This window comes from Archocentrus centrarchus, chromosome 21 (assembly GCF_007364275.1).
Source record: "Archocentrus centrarchus isolate MPI-CPG fArcCen1 chromosome 21, fArcCen1, whole genome shotgun sequence".
Lineage (NCBI taxonomy): Eukaryota > Metazoa > Chordata > Actinopteri > Cichliformes > Cichlidae > Archocentrus > Archocentrus centrarchus.
The window spans coordinates 27,589,106-27,603,853 of NC_044366.1; the positions used below are offsets into that span (position 1 = coordinate 27,589,106).

Below are 14,748 nucleotides of genomic sequence, written 5' to 3' on the forward strand. Positions count from 1 at the left end.
TATGGAGCTTATTGGGAAGTTGTTGTCCAATAACAATTTTTACTTCCTTACAGTGCAGCCGTCCAGCCTGAAGGATGCAGTTTTGCTCCCTCTGCAACCACAAAATTAAGTATTGAAAGTGATGCCACTCACTGCCACATACGTTGGCTAAATAATTGCTAGACTGGACGTGAACTTCACTTTCTTGTTCAGTTATTTGGTTATTTTTCAGCTTCCATATGAACCCATTGATACTTCATCAGGTGCACGACTGTTTTAAATCATGATTTAAAACTATGCAATGCCGCCTTGTGTGTGCGTGTGACCCCCCCCCCCCCCCCCCCCCCCCCCCCCATTTCAGTCATATCTTATTTTGTATTTATCATTGTTTAGACAGTGCTGCTTATTTATTTCCCAACTAATTTCCCTGACAGGTGGTCAGTGAAGAATTACAGATTTTATGAATTGTTTGTGATCGCTCCACTTTTATGCACACTTGTGTCTTTTAGTCACAAAGTAGCTCCTGCTTCAGTCGACACAAACAGGCTGTTTGCATTCGTACCCTACTTCCTCGCCTACACAGCCTCAAGCATATGCCAGTGTCAAGTGACTATGTTAATAAACAGGTCTGTGTTGGCAGCAGTATAGATGCATAGCTGTGTTGTCAAAGCCAGAGGCAGCCTGTATCATCTGAACAGCCTCTGGCCTGTTTTTCCTCCCACCAAGCCCCTCAGTTCAGACTTGGCTGCCATTTCTAAAACAAAAAAAGAAAAAGCTCAGTCTCTCACATTTTGCCTGTATCAAGGATATTGGCAGTGTTCACATGTAACATGATTATGACACAAAGATGCCATATTTATCGTCATTAGACAGTGTGAGATTTGTTCAGGGAATTATGGCGTGATTTTTTGGCTTATGCATCATCCCAAAAAGTAAGGGCAAAGAAACGAGAAGGGGAGAGAATTGAGTCACGTCTTTTTTTTTTTCCCTTCGCTCTCCATGAGCAGCTTCACAGTTGTGCCAAGATTGTCATGACATCTTTATTTTTTTGGATGATCTCACTGGAAGAAATGAAAGTGAATCGGAGCGTAGCCACGCACGCAGCTAAACTTCCACGTCCATCTGCCATCTGCGTTATTGTTCTGTCGGGAGACCGCTGTAGCACTTCATTCTCGTGATTCATCGTCTTGCTGAATGTTCTCTGCTTTCCAATATCAGTGCCACACCTACATGACCTAATCGCTCTTTTTGTTTTTTTTTTTTTTTACCCCGTGGCTCAGACTTGATTGGGACTGAAATATGGTTCGCAAACTTCTAGATTAGCATTTTTTCCACAGCAGTTTGTGCTGCGTGGGTGTGTGTGGTGTAAAACAGGAGAATTGAAAGTCAAGGATACAAGTATGGCACATGAATGTGATTATTTGCAGGTCTTGAAATAGAATTTGGGAAAGAGCTGGCAACACTCATACTTTAATTTGTTCAATTTTACACTAGCGAGTGATGGGAGTGACCCTGTCATGATTAGAGTACAAACATCATGAGCAATCAAATCTAATGTTACATTTGGGGAAAGATGGATTTGATCTGATAGGGAAAATGTGTCGTAGTAGCTACAATTTGTCCATTTTTATGTTGCATGTGGATTCATCATGAAGGGATTTGGTCTTCTCAGCTTGATAAACAGATCTACTCTGTGAGCGTAGCTATGGAACACTGAACATTAAAAATAATTATTACAATGATGTCTGTCTATATCTGTTTTTTTCTTTTTTCTATCCTGGCACTGCCAGTGTCATATCAAATCCAGTGATATCTGGTGCATGCTGCAGTAATTGTGAAAAAAAAATTAATTCACCTCTTTTTTTTTTTTTTCTTTAAATCACAAAAAAAAAAAGGTGCCTCGTTATATTCAACAGCAGTTTCTCCAGGAACAGGGATACATTTTCCTGAGCAGGAAGCGTTCCTGTTTTCAGAGATGTGTGCTGTCTGCCTGACTTGCTCGCGGTGATAATGCGATTGTGGCAGAGCTCACACGGTTAGAGGCTAACAGGTTGGCTGTTCAAAAAGGTCAGAATCATTAAGTCTGGGGATTTTGTTTGCTCCAACATGCATTTGAATTTCCCCTGAAAAAAGCTGAAGAAACACTGTTGTTGCTGCTCATGCTGCATTACAGCGGCAGCTCTTGTTTTACCTGCGGATGCTCAGTTTAAACTAGGAAGCTTCAGTTTTGATTACAGCCTGCCACTGCTGTGTAAATGCACAGCAAGAATGACCAAGATCTTAAGTCTTATTTGAGGTCATGGCCACTGATTTGACTTATACAGATATGCTGTGATTGATAAAGTAACAGGCAGAGGATTAGCATTTTTTTTTTCCTTCCACGTCCTCCATCGTAATCAGCAATGATGAAAAGAAGACAAAGGACCTCATGCTTAAAGCATGCCATGCAGTGCTCCTGCCATCTGTTGGTGAGCTGCGTGAACATGAATCCTCCCAGGTTTCAGCACAGTGCCAGCTCAACGCTGAGGGCTTTCAAACGATGTTGGGTTAAAAAAAAAAAAAAAAAGTTAGATCAGAAGGTAGCTTCTCTGTGTTTGTTCAAACAGACTTTTTGTGTATCAACGTGGATTTGTGCTGTTAAAAGAGGGAAAGGTCTCTCAACCTGTGATGTTTTAGACAGTGTGCTCCACTGTATAAAACACCCTAAATTTGGACCAAGCAGCTTTTCAAAGCTACATCCTGTCCGCATACATTTGGCCACCTTTTTGTGCATCTTTATTAAGTCTGTAGCTTTGGTAAAGTGTGCCGAATCGATAGTTTGCACAAAATAAACGTGCATTGATCTAAATCCATGAGAGCTGACAGCACAGGCAGAAGAAAAACAATCAGATCATATAGTACATGTGAAACATCTCAGCAGTTTATTTTACTGTTTAAAAAAAAAATAAGCATAATGTTCAGCATGGCAACAAAAACAATCCACAGTTTTGTCTTTGAAGCCATTTGTGTCACAGACACTGCCACCAGTGAGATTGCTGTACCTTTTAAGAATGGATCCACTCGGGCACCTCGTAGCTACACCCCCTCATCTCTGATCTGTGCCTCTCCAACCCCCATTGTGTTCCCTAATGGCACATTCATGCACAATGAACAGTAGAAAGAGGGGATGACATGGGTGTAGAATGGCACTGCATTCAATTAACCAAGTGGGATGACACCTACAGGTTTTAGCAGGGGTGTGTGAAGATAATGGTTGCAGCAGTACAGTACATTAATAAAGATAAAAACCACCAGTGCAGGCATTTCGCCCCCTCCATATTCCACAGGCTCAAAAATCATAGTGCCATTTTCTGTCATACTCTTCATACGGGAATGAAATTCAAAGGATAAGGCTGGTGCTAATATTTTTCACTGTCAACAAAATCCAATGAAGAGACCAAAATTCAGTAAATTCAGTAATCCTGCTGACAAGTATTTTCCGTGGAGTAAAATCCTGCTACCTAGTATTCCTCTGTGCCCTGCGGCTCCTTCAAAAGCAAAAGTCAGTGAGGCTCATTCTTGCAGCTATTCCATAAATAACAATTTCAGTTTCAAATTAAAATAAATTAATAGGTTGAAACAAGTCGATCGTGTTTAATAACTTGTTTCATTTGCACGTGTTTCATTCATTACATACTCAGAACTATCATGAAATACTGGTGCTAAGTAATTGATTACCTCATTCTGACTTTAAACAATATTGCTACATTTTTTTTTAAAATGCTCTTAAACTGCACTTTAGTAATTACAATTATTGATGTGACTGCCAAAAATATTTGGCTCCAGCTTAAACGTTTACAGTTTCCACAAACTTAAAACCCGCCCACTGAGTGGCAGCAGAGCTCTGATTGGTCAGACTACATGACAACATGATCTTTTCACATTCAACTCTCCATTTCTTATTTTTAATGGAAAGTGTCCAAATTTATTAATTTCTGATAGCAGTATCAAATTAATTTATTAATATGCAGGATTTAAATAGAAGCTAAGGCTAATTACTCAGATGGCACAGTTTGAAGTCCATAGATTGCAGTTCATTTTGCTTCCACATACAGCATCCTAATGCTGTAAATACTTACTTGCCTAACATACCACGTGTGTATTAAATAACTAGTTTGATACAAAATTCATGCACAAATTCAGTTTGTTTTCCACAAGGTGCAAATGGAGAAGATATTGCAGGAATTACTTAAAATGTTCATTTTGCTCTTTTTCTGAGATCTGCTGACAGTGGTAATAATAATAATATCAAATTATATTGGACTCTATATAAAGTATGGACTGAAAATTGAAGCCGATGCAGTTTTAGTGCCTTAAACGTGCATTTAATGGCCAGCAGGGGGCGACTCTGGTTACCAAAATCAGCTTGGTTTTTATAAAAATCTATGGAAAAACAGCCATTAGGTTTCTCTTATCTGCGACCTCTGTAAGCATTTTCCTAATTAGTTTATGGTCTTGATTGCTAGTTTCAAGTGTTCGAATACAGCATAATATTCAGTTTGTAAACTGACCTCTCGTTAGAGTCAAAAAGGACAATAAAGCAGAGCATGGTTTAGGGCGGGGCTACCTTGTGATGTACAAGTTGCTACCAGATAAATGTACAGTGCTTCTCGGTGAGATCCACCCCCAGCGACCTCTAAACACTTAGCTCAAGGTTTAACAATACTTCACAAACTAATGGGTGAGGTCACACATGCTTGCGTCCATTTTTTTATATATATAGTCTGCTAGCCTTATCCTTTGATCTCAGCTCTAAAATTTTCTGTGTTGTTCAGTATTCTCAGGTGAAAACTTGACATTCTCTCAAGATGTTTACTTATTCCCATGACAGCCAAAACAAACTAAACCAAGCAAAGTATTTGGTAATATTAAAAATCACTTGAGTCTATGAGACAGCCAGGTCAGTTTGTCTGATGGCACACTGAATAAAGATGTAATACTGAAGAGAACTGCTCTGCTAAGGAAAGAAAACTGCAGATAATGGGGCACATGTCCACATGCGCTTATCTGTCCCTGTCCACAGGATGAGCATCATCACCGTTGTCAGTACAGAGTCCATATTAAAGGCCTCGTCGGAGATCATTGGACATTCATTGGGTCGTACCATCTGATTGAGCAAGCCAGCGGGGAGCTGTGGGAGCAGAGCCCAAAGAGGTGGACGGCTGAAAGCACCGGAGTGCAAAAAAAATGGCTTTTGAGCACCAAGGCTGATGCGTGTCCATCCTCTGGTTCGTCATCCAAAGTGCCGCCTCACTCGGTTTGAAACTTGCTTCATGCGAAGAAAGGGCCAAAAAAAGAGGGCATTCGGGAGCGGTGATAGGCTAAAGCTAAACGGTATATTAGCTGTGACTCAGTGCTAATATCAGGCAACACCAGTGAGGACTTCTGAAATCCCAACATGAGTTATACAGTATGTACATCTGAATACACACTGGAGTTTATATAGTTCTCTAATATATTCATGTACAAAATATAGAATCTTAATATATCTCATAGGGTTTGTGTTCTGAAGTCAAAATAGAAAACGTTGAAGATTAGAAAAAGCTCTTCGCTGACATCCTCTTTGTTTTGTGTGTTTGTGAATATATATATACACACATATGTATGCTGTTGATACTACTGAGGTTGTAATTTTGCACATCTGATGGGTAAGCTTTCTGCAAACACTGTGCAGTGTTTTCTTTCTGCTGTTGTAAAAGGAAATCCATATAACCTCAGGAAACCTGGTGACCTGCAGGACACAGTCTTCAGCAATAAAGACAATGTCCTCCGTAAATCTGTTAATTACTGATGCGATTAGATAATGATACAAGGACGGATAGTGCAGCAGTGCTGGCTTAGTGTCCATACTTGAGAGTTTGAACCTGCATCACAACATGGACAAAAGGTTTTACAAACCGTACATAAAATCCTATACATACACATAAAACTGTCTGTGTTTTACATGTACATACTGTATATACTTCAGCAGGAGCAAGGCAGAGAAAGAGAGGAGGTAACACAGCTTATGTCCTCCCACAGGTTTGTCCAAAAACCCTTCGGAAGATGGGGCTGATTGAAGCAAATCAAATTTCTTATTGAACATTTTTCCTTCAGGACCCAGACTCACGCAGCTGGCCAAAAATCTGTCTTTACGCTCTGACTGAACATCTTTGGTCTCAACGGCAGATTCATAGCAAGGCCTCTCCCGCTCATCGTCTCCCTCCACAGGCTGGGCTCTGGGATGAATATTTCTCATCCTTTACGGCCTCAGGTTCAAGAAGGGTTCAGTGCTGCGAGAAAAGGTCAATCTCAGGCCGTCCTAAGCCCACTTATTATGTCATAAGGCGTATAACCCCCCTTGTGTCTGTCACTTAGTGTGGGTTAACTGCTGGAAGGTCCACCGGTGAGGAAGTAAGTCATCATCTCTCCTTTGCCCTTTACTGTGACCACTCCTCTGTATTCCAGTGTGTAGTTATAGGAGTTCAGTACCTGGTACAGCTCTGGGGTCACCTGAGGGCAGACGGAGAATGGAATATTCAGTTCCATGTTCACCATTTTTGGTGTTTGTCATTATTGTGTCTTTGTGTTAAACCTTATACTGACCACTGACTTGGCAACTTTTAAGTCAAAATATGTTTTGTCCTTGAATGATTGATGAAGACGGTGTTTAATGCAACCATAATCTTGGAAAAAATGACTACAGTGCTGTGCAAAAGTCTTAACCCACCTTTCTTTATATTTTCCTAGGAAAATGAGAAAATAGCTGCAGTGATTTATTGAGATTTCTTTTAAGAAAAGTAACGAATATTGCGTAAAATGTGACCTTTCTTGAGTAATGACCCCAACACTGGTTACACGCATTAGACACAACACTGGTTCATCCCTTGAGTTAGGTGCCATTTTTATGCCTGAATGATTCATAGGTCAGTGTTAAGGTTCTTAACAAAAATGAATAAAAACGTTTTTCTGAAAATGGTCAGGTGCAAGGATCGCACCAGTCAAAAAGCAGCCTGGAGAACTCGAGACCACGTTTTAAAGTGGAAATTAGTCCAGCTCCTTCAAAGCTGGATACAAAGAAATAAGGAGCGACTGAAGACTTTGGCACAGCACTTTATATACTGTAGAAATCACGAACACAATGTGTAATGAGTTCTCTGTGTTAAAAACTAGTTCTTTCTTATCACCACAAACTCAGCTACAAGTCTGACCCACAATTTTGCCAATACACCAAAATCTGAAGCCATCAAAAATCTAAATTCTGACTTTTTTTTTTTTTTTTACATTAACTCTGTTCTGCCTTTTCACTTGATTACAAAAATGACAGAAATGTACTAAAAATACAGCTTGGAATTATTTCATGTTCATTTGGAAGCAGCAGCAGCTCATATTTTTTTTTCCCAAGGGTTAGGGTAACTAATTGGTTCTCTGAGTAAGCTGATGCGTCTATCTCAAGAATCATCAGTGTGAATGATAGCACATATAAAATGCTGCATTTGCAGTGTAGTGCAGCACTTTGCATTACCTGGATTCTCTCTGGTACACCTGTACTGTCCATGCGACTCGCCACATTTACCGTGTTCCCCCAAATGTCGTACTGAGGCTTCCTCGCTCCTATCACCCCAGCCACCACTGGGCCAATGTTAAGACCTATGAATAGAAATGAATATAGCATAACTAAAATTACCCAATTTCTACCAAACAAAGGTGCAGAAAAAAAGATGCAACACATATTCTGACAAAAGCACTGAGAACTCAGAATGTAAATAATTTCACCTAGATGGCTAAATGATACTTATTCTCAATTTGGAAACTGACTTTTCAGTTCTAAATTAGCTAAGGAGTCAATCAGTTGCCTTTATTGGAGTTGCAGTCAATAATAATCTCACAGCCTCTTTGGATGCACAAAGTTGTAGCACGTCTCTTTTCTCCTGCCCACCTATTTTCATCTTGAAGTTGTTAAACGAATGTTCATTGATGTATTTCATCTGGTCCATCAGCCTCATGGCGTAGTCCGCAAGAGCACGGATGTGTGACCGCCCAACTTTGTCGTAAGTGGAGTCATTGAGGCCAGAGGCCGCCATGTACGTGGAGCCGATGGTCTTGATCTTCTCCAGCTGGCGGAACTGATCCTCACTGATAATCTAAGGATAGCAGAAGAAGTGGCTATATTTAAGTGTTTGGGTGCAGGTTTGCTGCATTCACTAATAACCCAGTATACACAGCAATCAGTAAGTGAGAGCCATCATTCCATATTCGCATGCTCAGACAGCTTCCAGCTGGAGTAGTTCAGATCTTACCTCATCAAAGTCAGCGATGATCTCATTAAGCAGTCGCAGGCACTCCACTCCCTCATTGTTGCCCTCCAACTCGACATAGAACTCGGAAAAGTTACTAATGGAGGCAAACATAACTGCAACACACTCGCACGACTGGTAGTAGAGCTCGTCGTTCCGGCGTTCACGCTGCAGGAAGTGAGCGGCCACATCCTTGGGAAGGATGTTGTGGAGCAGACGCCGGTTGTAGGCCTGCAGTTCCTCCATCTCCTCCTTCTCCTCTGTGGCCTAGTGACACGTTAGAGGAGGGGATTGATCAACTGAATCGAATGAAACAAAAAAAAAAAAAAGCTGCTACTGTGGGGTAACCAAAGTGAAATACTTCATTTGGAACTGGATGGATTTCCATGAAATCTAGCACAGATTTATCTTTCATTAAAAACAGTTTATTTTACTTTGGTCTGGAGTATCTCAGCCTCACAAAACTGCAAATGGAGCTGGAGACTCTCAGTCTTGTTTTTCACTAACCATTGATGACAGCAGTGAGCTGGAAAATAGAGAGCCCTCCAGCAGCTTTTTTTAAATAAGTTTTTATCCACTTGACTGGATTAGCAACTACAAGCAGAACAGTCTGCTTCACAACCTTCACAAAATGTCAAAGAAGCCGTGAACATCCCTTAAGGAATGTTCTTATTGTCAAATTAATACAGTACTGAATATTTTTGGTTATTATACACACACCCTCTGAAAATGTCTGTACTTCCTCAAAGGAGACCAAAAAGTTTCTTCACAAAATCTTCCCAGCAAATTCCAAAAGAAATTGCAAAAAAAAAAAAAAAAATGCCAGGAGCTACATCTCAGACTCTACAGACCTCAGTTAGCATGCTAAATGTTAAAGTTCATGAAAGTACAGTTAGGAAAAGACTGAACAGGTGTGGCTGCTTAGAGGAGAAAGCTCTATAAAGCTCAATAACAAAGAACTTCTCTTTGGACCGATTCTTTAATGCTTTGTTTGGGGAATGTCAGTTTCTTTTCTAATTCTTCATTCAAAATATCCCGTTTGTTTTGGTTTTACCTGCTAGTCAGATCTGAGTCCTCATTTCTTTGTTATTTCTCAGCTTCCTTCAATGTTTTCAGTGACCAATGTTTTCATCATATTTTGCCCTCCTCATCTGCTTAATATAGACCATCCTTGAGATTAGTTTCTCACCATTGCTTTAGCTGCATCCCACACGATAGTTGGGTCTACTCGACCATTCTTATTATCCATTACAGATGGATGAATGGAGTCCCTAATTTCATTTTTGACTTCCTTTACAGCCAATTCATTATTTACTACAGTAATATCGAGTCTCCGTGATTTATTTTTCTGATGTACAGTTAGGTGAATAACATTATGATCAGAATCAGAATCAGAATCAGAATCAGAAGGTTTTTATTGCCATATGGGTGAACAGGTTCACAGCATTAGGAAATTGCTGCGGTACTTCGTGCTTACAGAAAGAAACAAATAAGTATAAAAACTATAAGACAATATACAAGTATACAAATTGCAAATATACAGAGATATTAGAGCTATAACTATAGCACAATATTACAAAATTACAAAATATACTGTGCAGAGACTAATTAAAAGATAGAAGAATGTAGACTATATTCCACTAATATGTACATCAGTGCAGTCAGACAGGTGCATAGACATAGGGTCATCAGCGTTTGTGGAGGGTGGTGGTAACAGTCTTAGGGTAATTGTTCATGAGTCCAACAGCAGAGGGGAAGAAACTGTTCTTATGGCGGGAGGTTCTGGTCCGTATGGACCGTAGCCTCCTGCCTGAGGGGAGAGGGTCAAAAAGTCTGTGCCCAGGGTGAGAGTGGTCGGCTGTGATCCGACCTGCACGCCCCAGTGTCCTGGAGGTGTACAGGTCCTGGAGAGATGGGAGGTTACAGCCAATCACCTTCTCAGCAGAGTGCACAACGCGCTGTAGTCTCTGTTTGTCCCTAGTGGTGGCTCCAGCGTACCACACAGTGATGGAGGAGGTGAGGATGGACTCAATGATGGCAGTATAGAACTGCACCATGGTCCTTGCTGGCAAGTTGAATTTCTTCAACTGCCGCAGGAAGTACATCCTCTGCTGGGCCTTTTTGATGACAGAGGTGATGGTGGGCTCCCACTTGAGGTCCTGGGTGATGGTAGTTCCCAGGAAGCGAGAAGAGTCCACTGTGGTGATGGGGGTGTCAGTCAGGATGATGGAGGGTAGAGGGGCTGTGTGCTTCCTAAAGTCCACTATAATCTCCACTGTCTTCTGGGCGTTCAGTACCAGGTTATTGTGGCTGCACCAGGACGCCAGACGTTTGACCTCCATCCTGTAGGCCGACTCGTCCCCGTCTGAGATAAGTCCGATGAGAGTCATGTCGTCTGCAAACTTAATAAGCTTGACAGACTGGTGGTCAGAGGTGCAGTAGTTGGTATACAGGGAGAAGAGCAGAGGAGAGAGGACACAGCCCTGAGGAGTGCCAGTGCTGATGGTCCGGGAGTCCGAGACATTCTTCCCCAGCCTCACGTGCTGCTTCCTGTTCGTCAGGAAGTCAGTGATCCACCTGCAGATGGGATCAGGCACGTTCATCTGGGACAGCTTTTCTTGGAGGAGATCAGGGATGATGGTGTTGAAGGCAGAGCTGAAGTCCACAAACAGGATCCTGGCGTAGGTTCCCTGGGAGTCCAGATGCTGTAGGATGAAGTGCAGAGTCAGGTTGATGGCGTCGTCCACAGACCTGTTGGCTCTGTAGGCAAACTGCAGGGGGTCCAGAAGGGGGGCTGTGAGGGACTTGAGGTGGGACAGCACCAGACGCTCAAATGACTTCATGACCACAGAAGTCAGTGCCACAGGTCTGTAGTCATTTAGTCCAGTGATCCTTGGCTTCTTGGGGACAGGAACAATGGTAGCGGTTTTAAAGCAGACAGGCACGTGGCAAGCCTCCAGTGAGGAGTTGAAGATGTTCGTGAACAATGGGGCAAGCTCGTTAGCACAGTGTCTCAGTGTGGCAGGTGAGACACCATCTGGACCTGGAGCTTTGCGAGCTTTGACACTCCTGAACTGCTTTAGCACCTGGTCCTCCTGAATACAAAAGACTGTGGGGGTGGGGGAGGAGGGGGACTCTGGGGTGGGAGTCCTTGATGATGTGGGCTTCTCTGAGGTGTGGGGAGTGGGGGAGGTTGGGGGGTGAATATTTGTGTTGGCTGTATTGTAGTTGGGACTGGTGGAGGTGTGAAGGCTGCTGAACTGACCATCAAAACGACAATAGAACTCATTCAGTCTATTTGCAGTTTGTAGGTCGTCTGTGGAGTGGGGGGTTTTAGGCTTGTAGTTGGTAATCTGCCTAAAACCTTTCCATACAGAGGCCGCGTCATTCTCTGAGATCTGCTGCTGTATATTCTCAGAGTGATGTGATCTAGCAGTGGTCTAGCAGTGGCCACACAGACAGCACAGACAGATCTGAGGCTGCTGTTGAGTAGACACATGCGAGCACAGTCTCAGGTTTGCAAAGTTGCATCTGAAGAGAGACTTCTGGAACAAAGTGGAGATGTTTGGTCATAATGCACAGCACCGCGTTTAGAAAAAAATAACACAGAGTATCAGCACAAACACCTCATACCAACTGCCAAGCATGGTGGTGGAGGGGTGCTGATTTGGGTTTGTTTTGCAGCCACAGGACCTTGCAGTTACTGACTCGGCTCGACCAAAGTATTTTCGAGTCAAGTGTGAAGTCTGTCCGACAGCTAAAGCTTGGCCCAAATTATAACAGCCAGTGATCAACACCATTACACCAAAACACCAGTAAATCTACAACAGAATGGGGGTTGCATTGGCCCAGTCAAAGTCCAGACCTCAACCCAATTGAAATACCGTGGCAGGAAACTCCAGTACTTCTTATCTGCTCATTTATGAAAAAGATTCTAAAATTACTTTTAATTGTTCTCAGTGGTTTCTGATATGCATTTTAATTCCAGCCTTTACCTCGACACAGTGTCCCACCCACATTTGAAGTTCATTTCTGCTCTTTATTCCTATTAGCATCATTTTCCAGAGTCCAGTGAGACTTAATTTGTATTTCCAACAGATCTACGTACAACTGTTGTGCTCAGGTTAAATATGTATATTTTAGCTGTCAAGATGATGATGTTATTCCAGTATTTATTCCCTGATCGTCTCTCTCAAATATTATAATTAAAGGAAATATTTATTTATTTATTTATTTTTTTGCTTTTGCTCCTGATAAAGTCCACGTGAATGACACTGTTAAATGCCACATTTTAAAGCAATTTTCTAGTCTAGCTCATATAAATCCTGGATCAAGTGGTGAGTTGGGCTTGTCAGCTTATTAGTAAGCAATGTTTATTTACTTTAAATTCCAGCATGTTTTTGGATGCCTGATAGCAATATGAATTTGTTACCACAAAGTAGTAACAGTGATTTCCTTTATTAACATGCAAATGTATGCTGAAAAGTACACAAAGTCACATGATGACATTTAACACAGACAACAAACAAAGATTTTTTTAGCAGTCAGAGGCCAGTGCAATCCTAAGTAGGCAAAGGAAAGGGGCAGCACATTTGGCTTTCTTGTTAGCAATGTGTTTTGGGCTTTTTAAATCTCTTACACACACACACACACACACACACACACACACACACACACACACACACTAACCTGCAGCTTCCACAGGAAGTCAAGCCTTGCCGTTGACTCTACCTGCTGGGCGTGAAGGTAGAGGGCAAGGACGAAGACTGTGATCACCACTGGGGTCATGATCTTCAGAGGAACCTTGGTGTCTACCACACAGCTGGAGGTCAGCGCACACACACACACACACACACACACACACACACATTAGCATTATAGATAGATGTTATGCTGAGTACCTAACTAGCAAACTAACTCATACTGTATATGCAGGTATTGCACAGAGTTAAAAATATACTCTGCGGGAACATTAAATAAAACACAAAAACAAGCTGCCCTCTAAATCTTGGCTCATTAGCGTTAGCATCTGTTGCCAGCAGGTCATTATAGTTCCATTTGTGCCAGCGGAGTGATAATGATGCTGTTAGCTTAAACAGATGAAAGCGACCGCTCTGGGTTTCACCATCAGTCTCACCTTGTTCCATTCATGTGCTCACTGTGAGGGGAGGAACAGAGAAGAGCCGATAAGCACTTAAAACATCTGCACACCTTCAAAGCTTTAATTGTTACAGGCATGAAAAGACACACACACACGCAGCTGTAATAAAAAGACTCACACAACATTGGCCATGACCAGCAGGTCCTGGTTGTCAAAGAGGCTCACTTTGGGCACCTCCATGATGAGAAGGTAGAGGAGTTCGATGAAAAGCATGAGGAAGAGTTTACCAATGCTGCTGACCTGCAGGAAGACGGAGCAGGCCAGCAGGCTCAGCAGCACACAGGACGAGAAGTACTGAGGGAGAAAATGCAAAGATGTTTGGAGAGGTACATTTCTTTTTATGTCGGTTAGGCAAGCTTTTTAATCTGCAGCAGATCTGATTGAGCAAGCCGCATCTAGACTAGTTATAAAACACACGATTAACCCACATTTGCACTGCTTAACATCTAAGTGTGCACACCAAATGTTAACATTTACAGCTGCAGTTACCCTCCACATAGCACCCATTTGTTCTGCTCTCAAAATTTTGTGTCATGTCAGAAGACTTAGTGCTTCAATATTTATAGATTTATTTATTTATTTATTTATTTTTGGTGCAGTGGTGTGTTGTTCAAAAAGCAATATGGTGCTTTACAGCCAAAGAAAAATTTCCTTAATTTTACCCACGTCTTTACTTTAACAATGTTCACCACACACGGTGTTTTGGACTGATGGTATCCAAAGTGATTTCTTTACATCACTCATCACAGCAGAAAGCAATGATTAGATATTATAATGCACATTAATGTTCTTGAGTGTGTATAATTTATTTAAGTGTGTGTATTTTAAACTCGTGTGTTTTATTGCTTGGGTTTTACTGTTGCTTATTCTATTATTGGTTACAGTTTTAATATTTTTGGTCCACAGCATCCGGAGTTGCAACAACTGGCTGAAAAGTGTGGTGTGAATGAGGTTCTGCCGACATTTTATCCTTATGTGGCAAACCTGGCAGCCGCACCTGAGTCTTATTTGTGTATTTTTCAGTTCCTGGCATCATACCATTGGTTATTGTTCAGTTTAGGATTAATTACATTAATTTGCACTTATTTGGACAGCTCCAGGTTATCTATCAGTCCTGATTGCTTCTTTCTCTCTTCTTTTTCAACCAGCTGCAACAGATGGCTGACCTAACCTAAGCCTGTATTAACTATTAAAAAAAGCGTTTTTTTTTTCTCCCTACTGTCACTGCTTTTAGGGGATTAATGGATAATTGTGATGATGACTTGAGATGACTGTTATTAATAAATGGCATTA

General features: G+C 41.6%; 1 protein-coding gene across 2 annotated transcripts in view; it reads right to left on the reverse strand.

Annotated features, from left to right (window-relative positions):
- Positions 1–2,877: 2,877 nt before the first annotated feature.
- The window catches only part of adcy5 (adenylate cyclase 5), an 88,204-nt gene continuing 76,333 nt past the window's right edge, over positions 2,878–14,748 (reverse strand). For both annotated transcript variants that reach the window (XM_030757715.1, XM_030757714.1), the window contains exons 15-21: positions 13,574–13,749; positions 13,432–13,452; positions 12,984–13,116; positions 8,298–8,561; positions 7,937–8,141; positions 7,523–7,647; positions 2,878–6,510 (exon numbers count right to left, since the gene is read on the reverse strand). In XM_030757715.1, the coding sequence (XP_030613575.1) occupies positions 6,382–6,510; positions 7,523–7,647; positions 7,937–8,141; positions 8,298–8,561; positions 12,984–13,116; positions 13,432–13,452; positions 13,574–13,749 (1,053 nt within the window). In that variant the 3' untranslated portion in view covers positions 2,878–6,381. The remainder of the gene's footprint in view (positions 6,511–7,522; positions 7,648–7,936; positions 8,142–8,297; positions 8,562–12,983; positions 13,117–13,431; positions 13,453–13,573; positions 13,750–14,748) is intronic.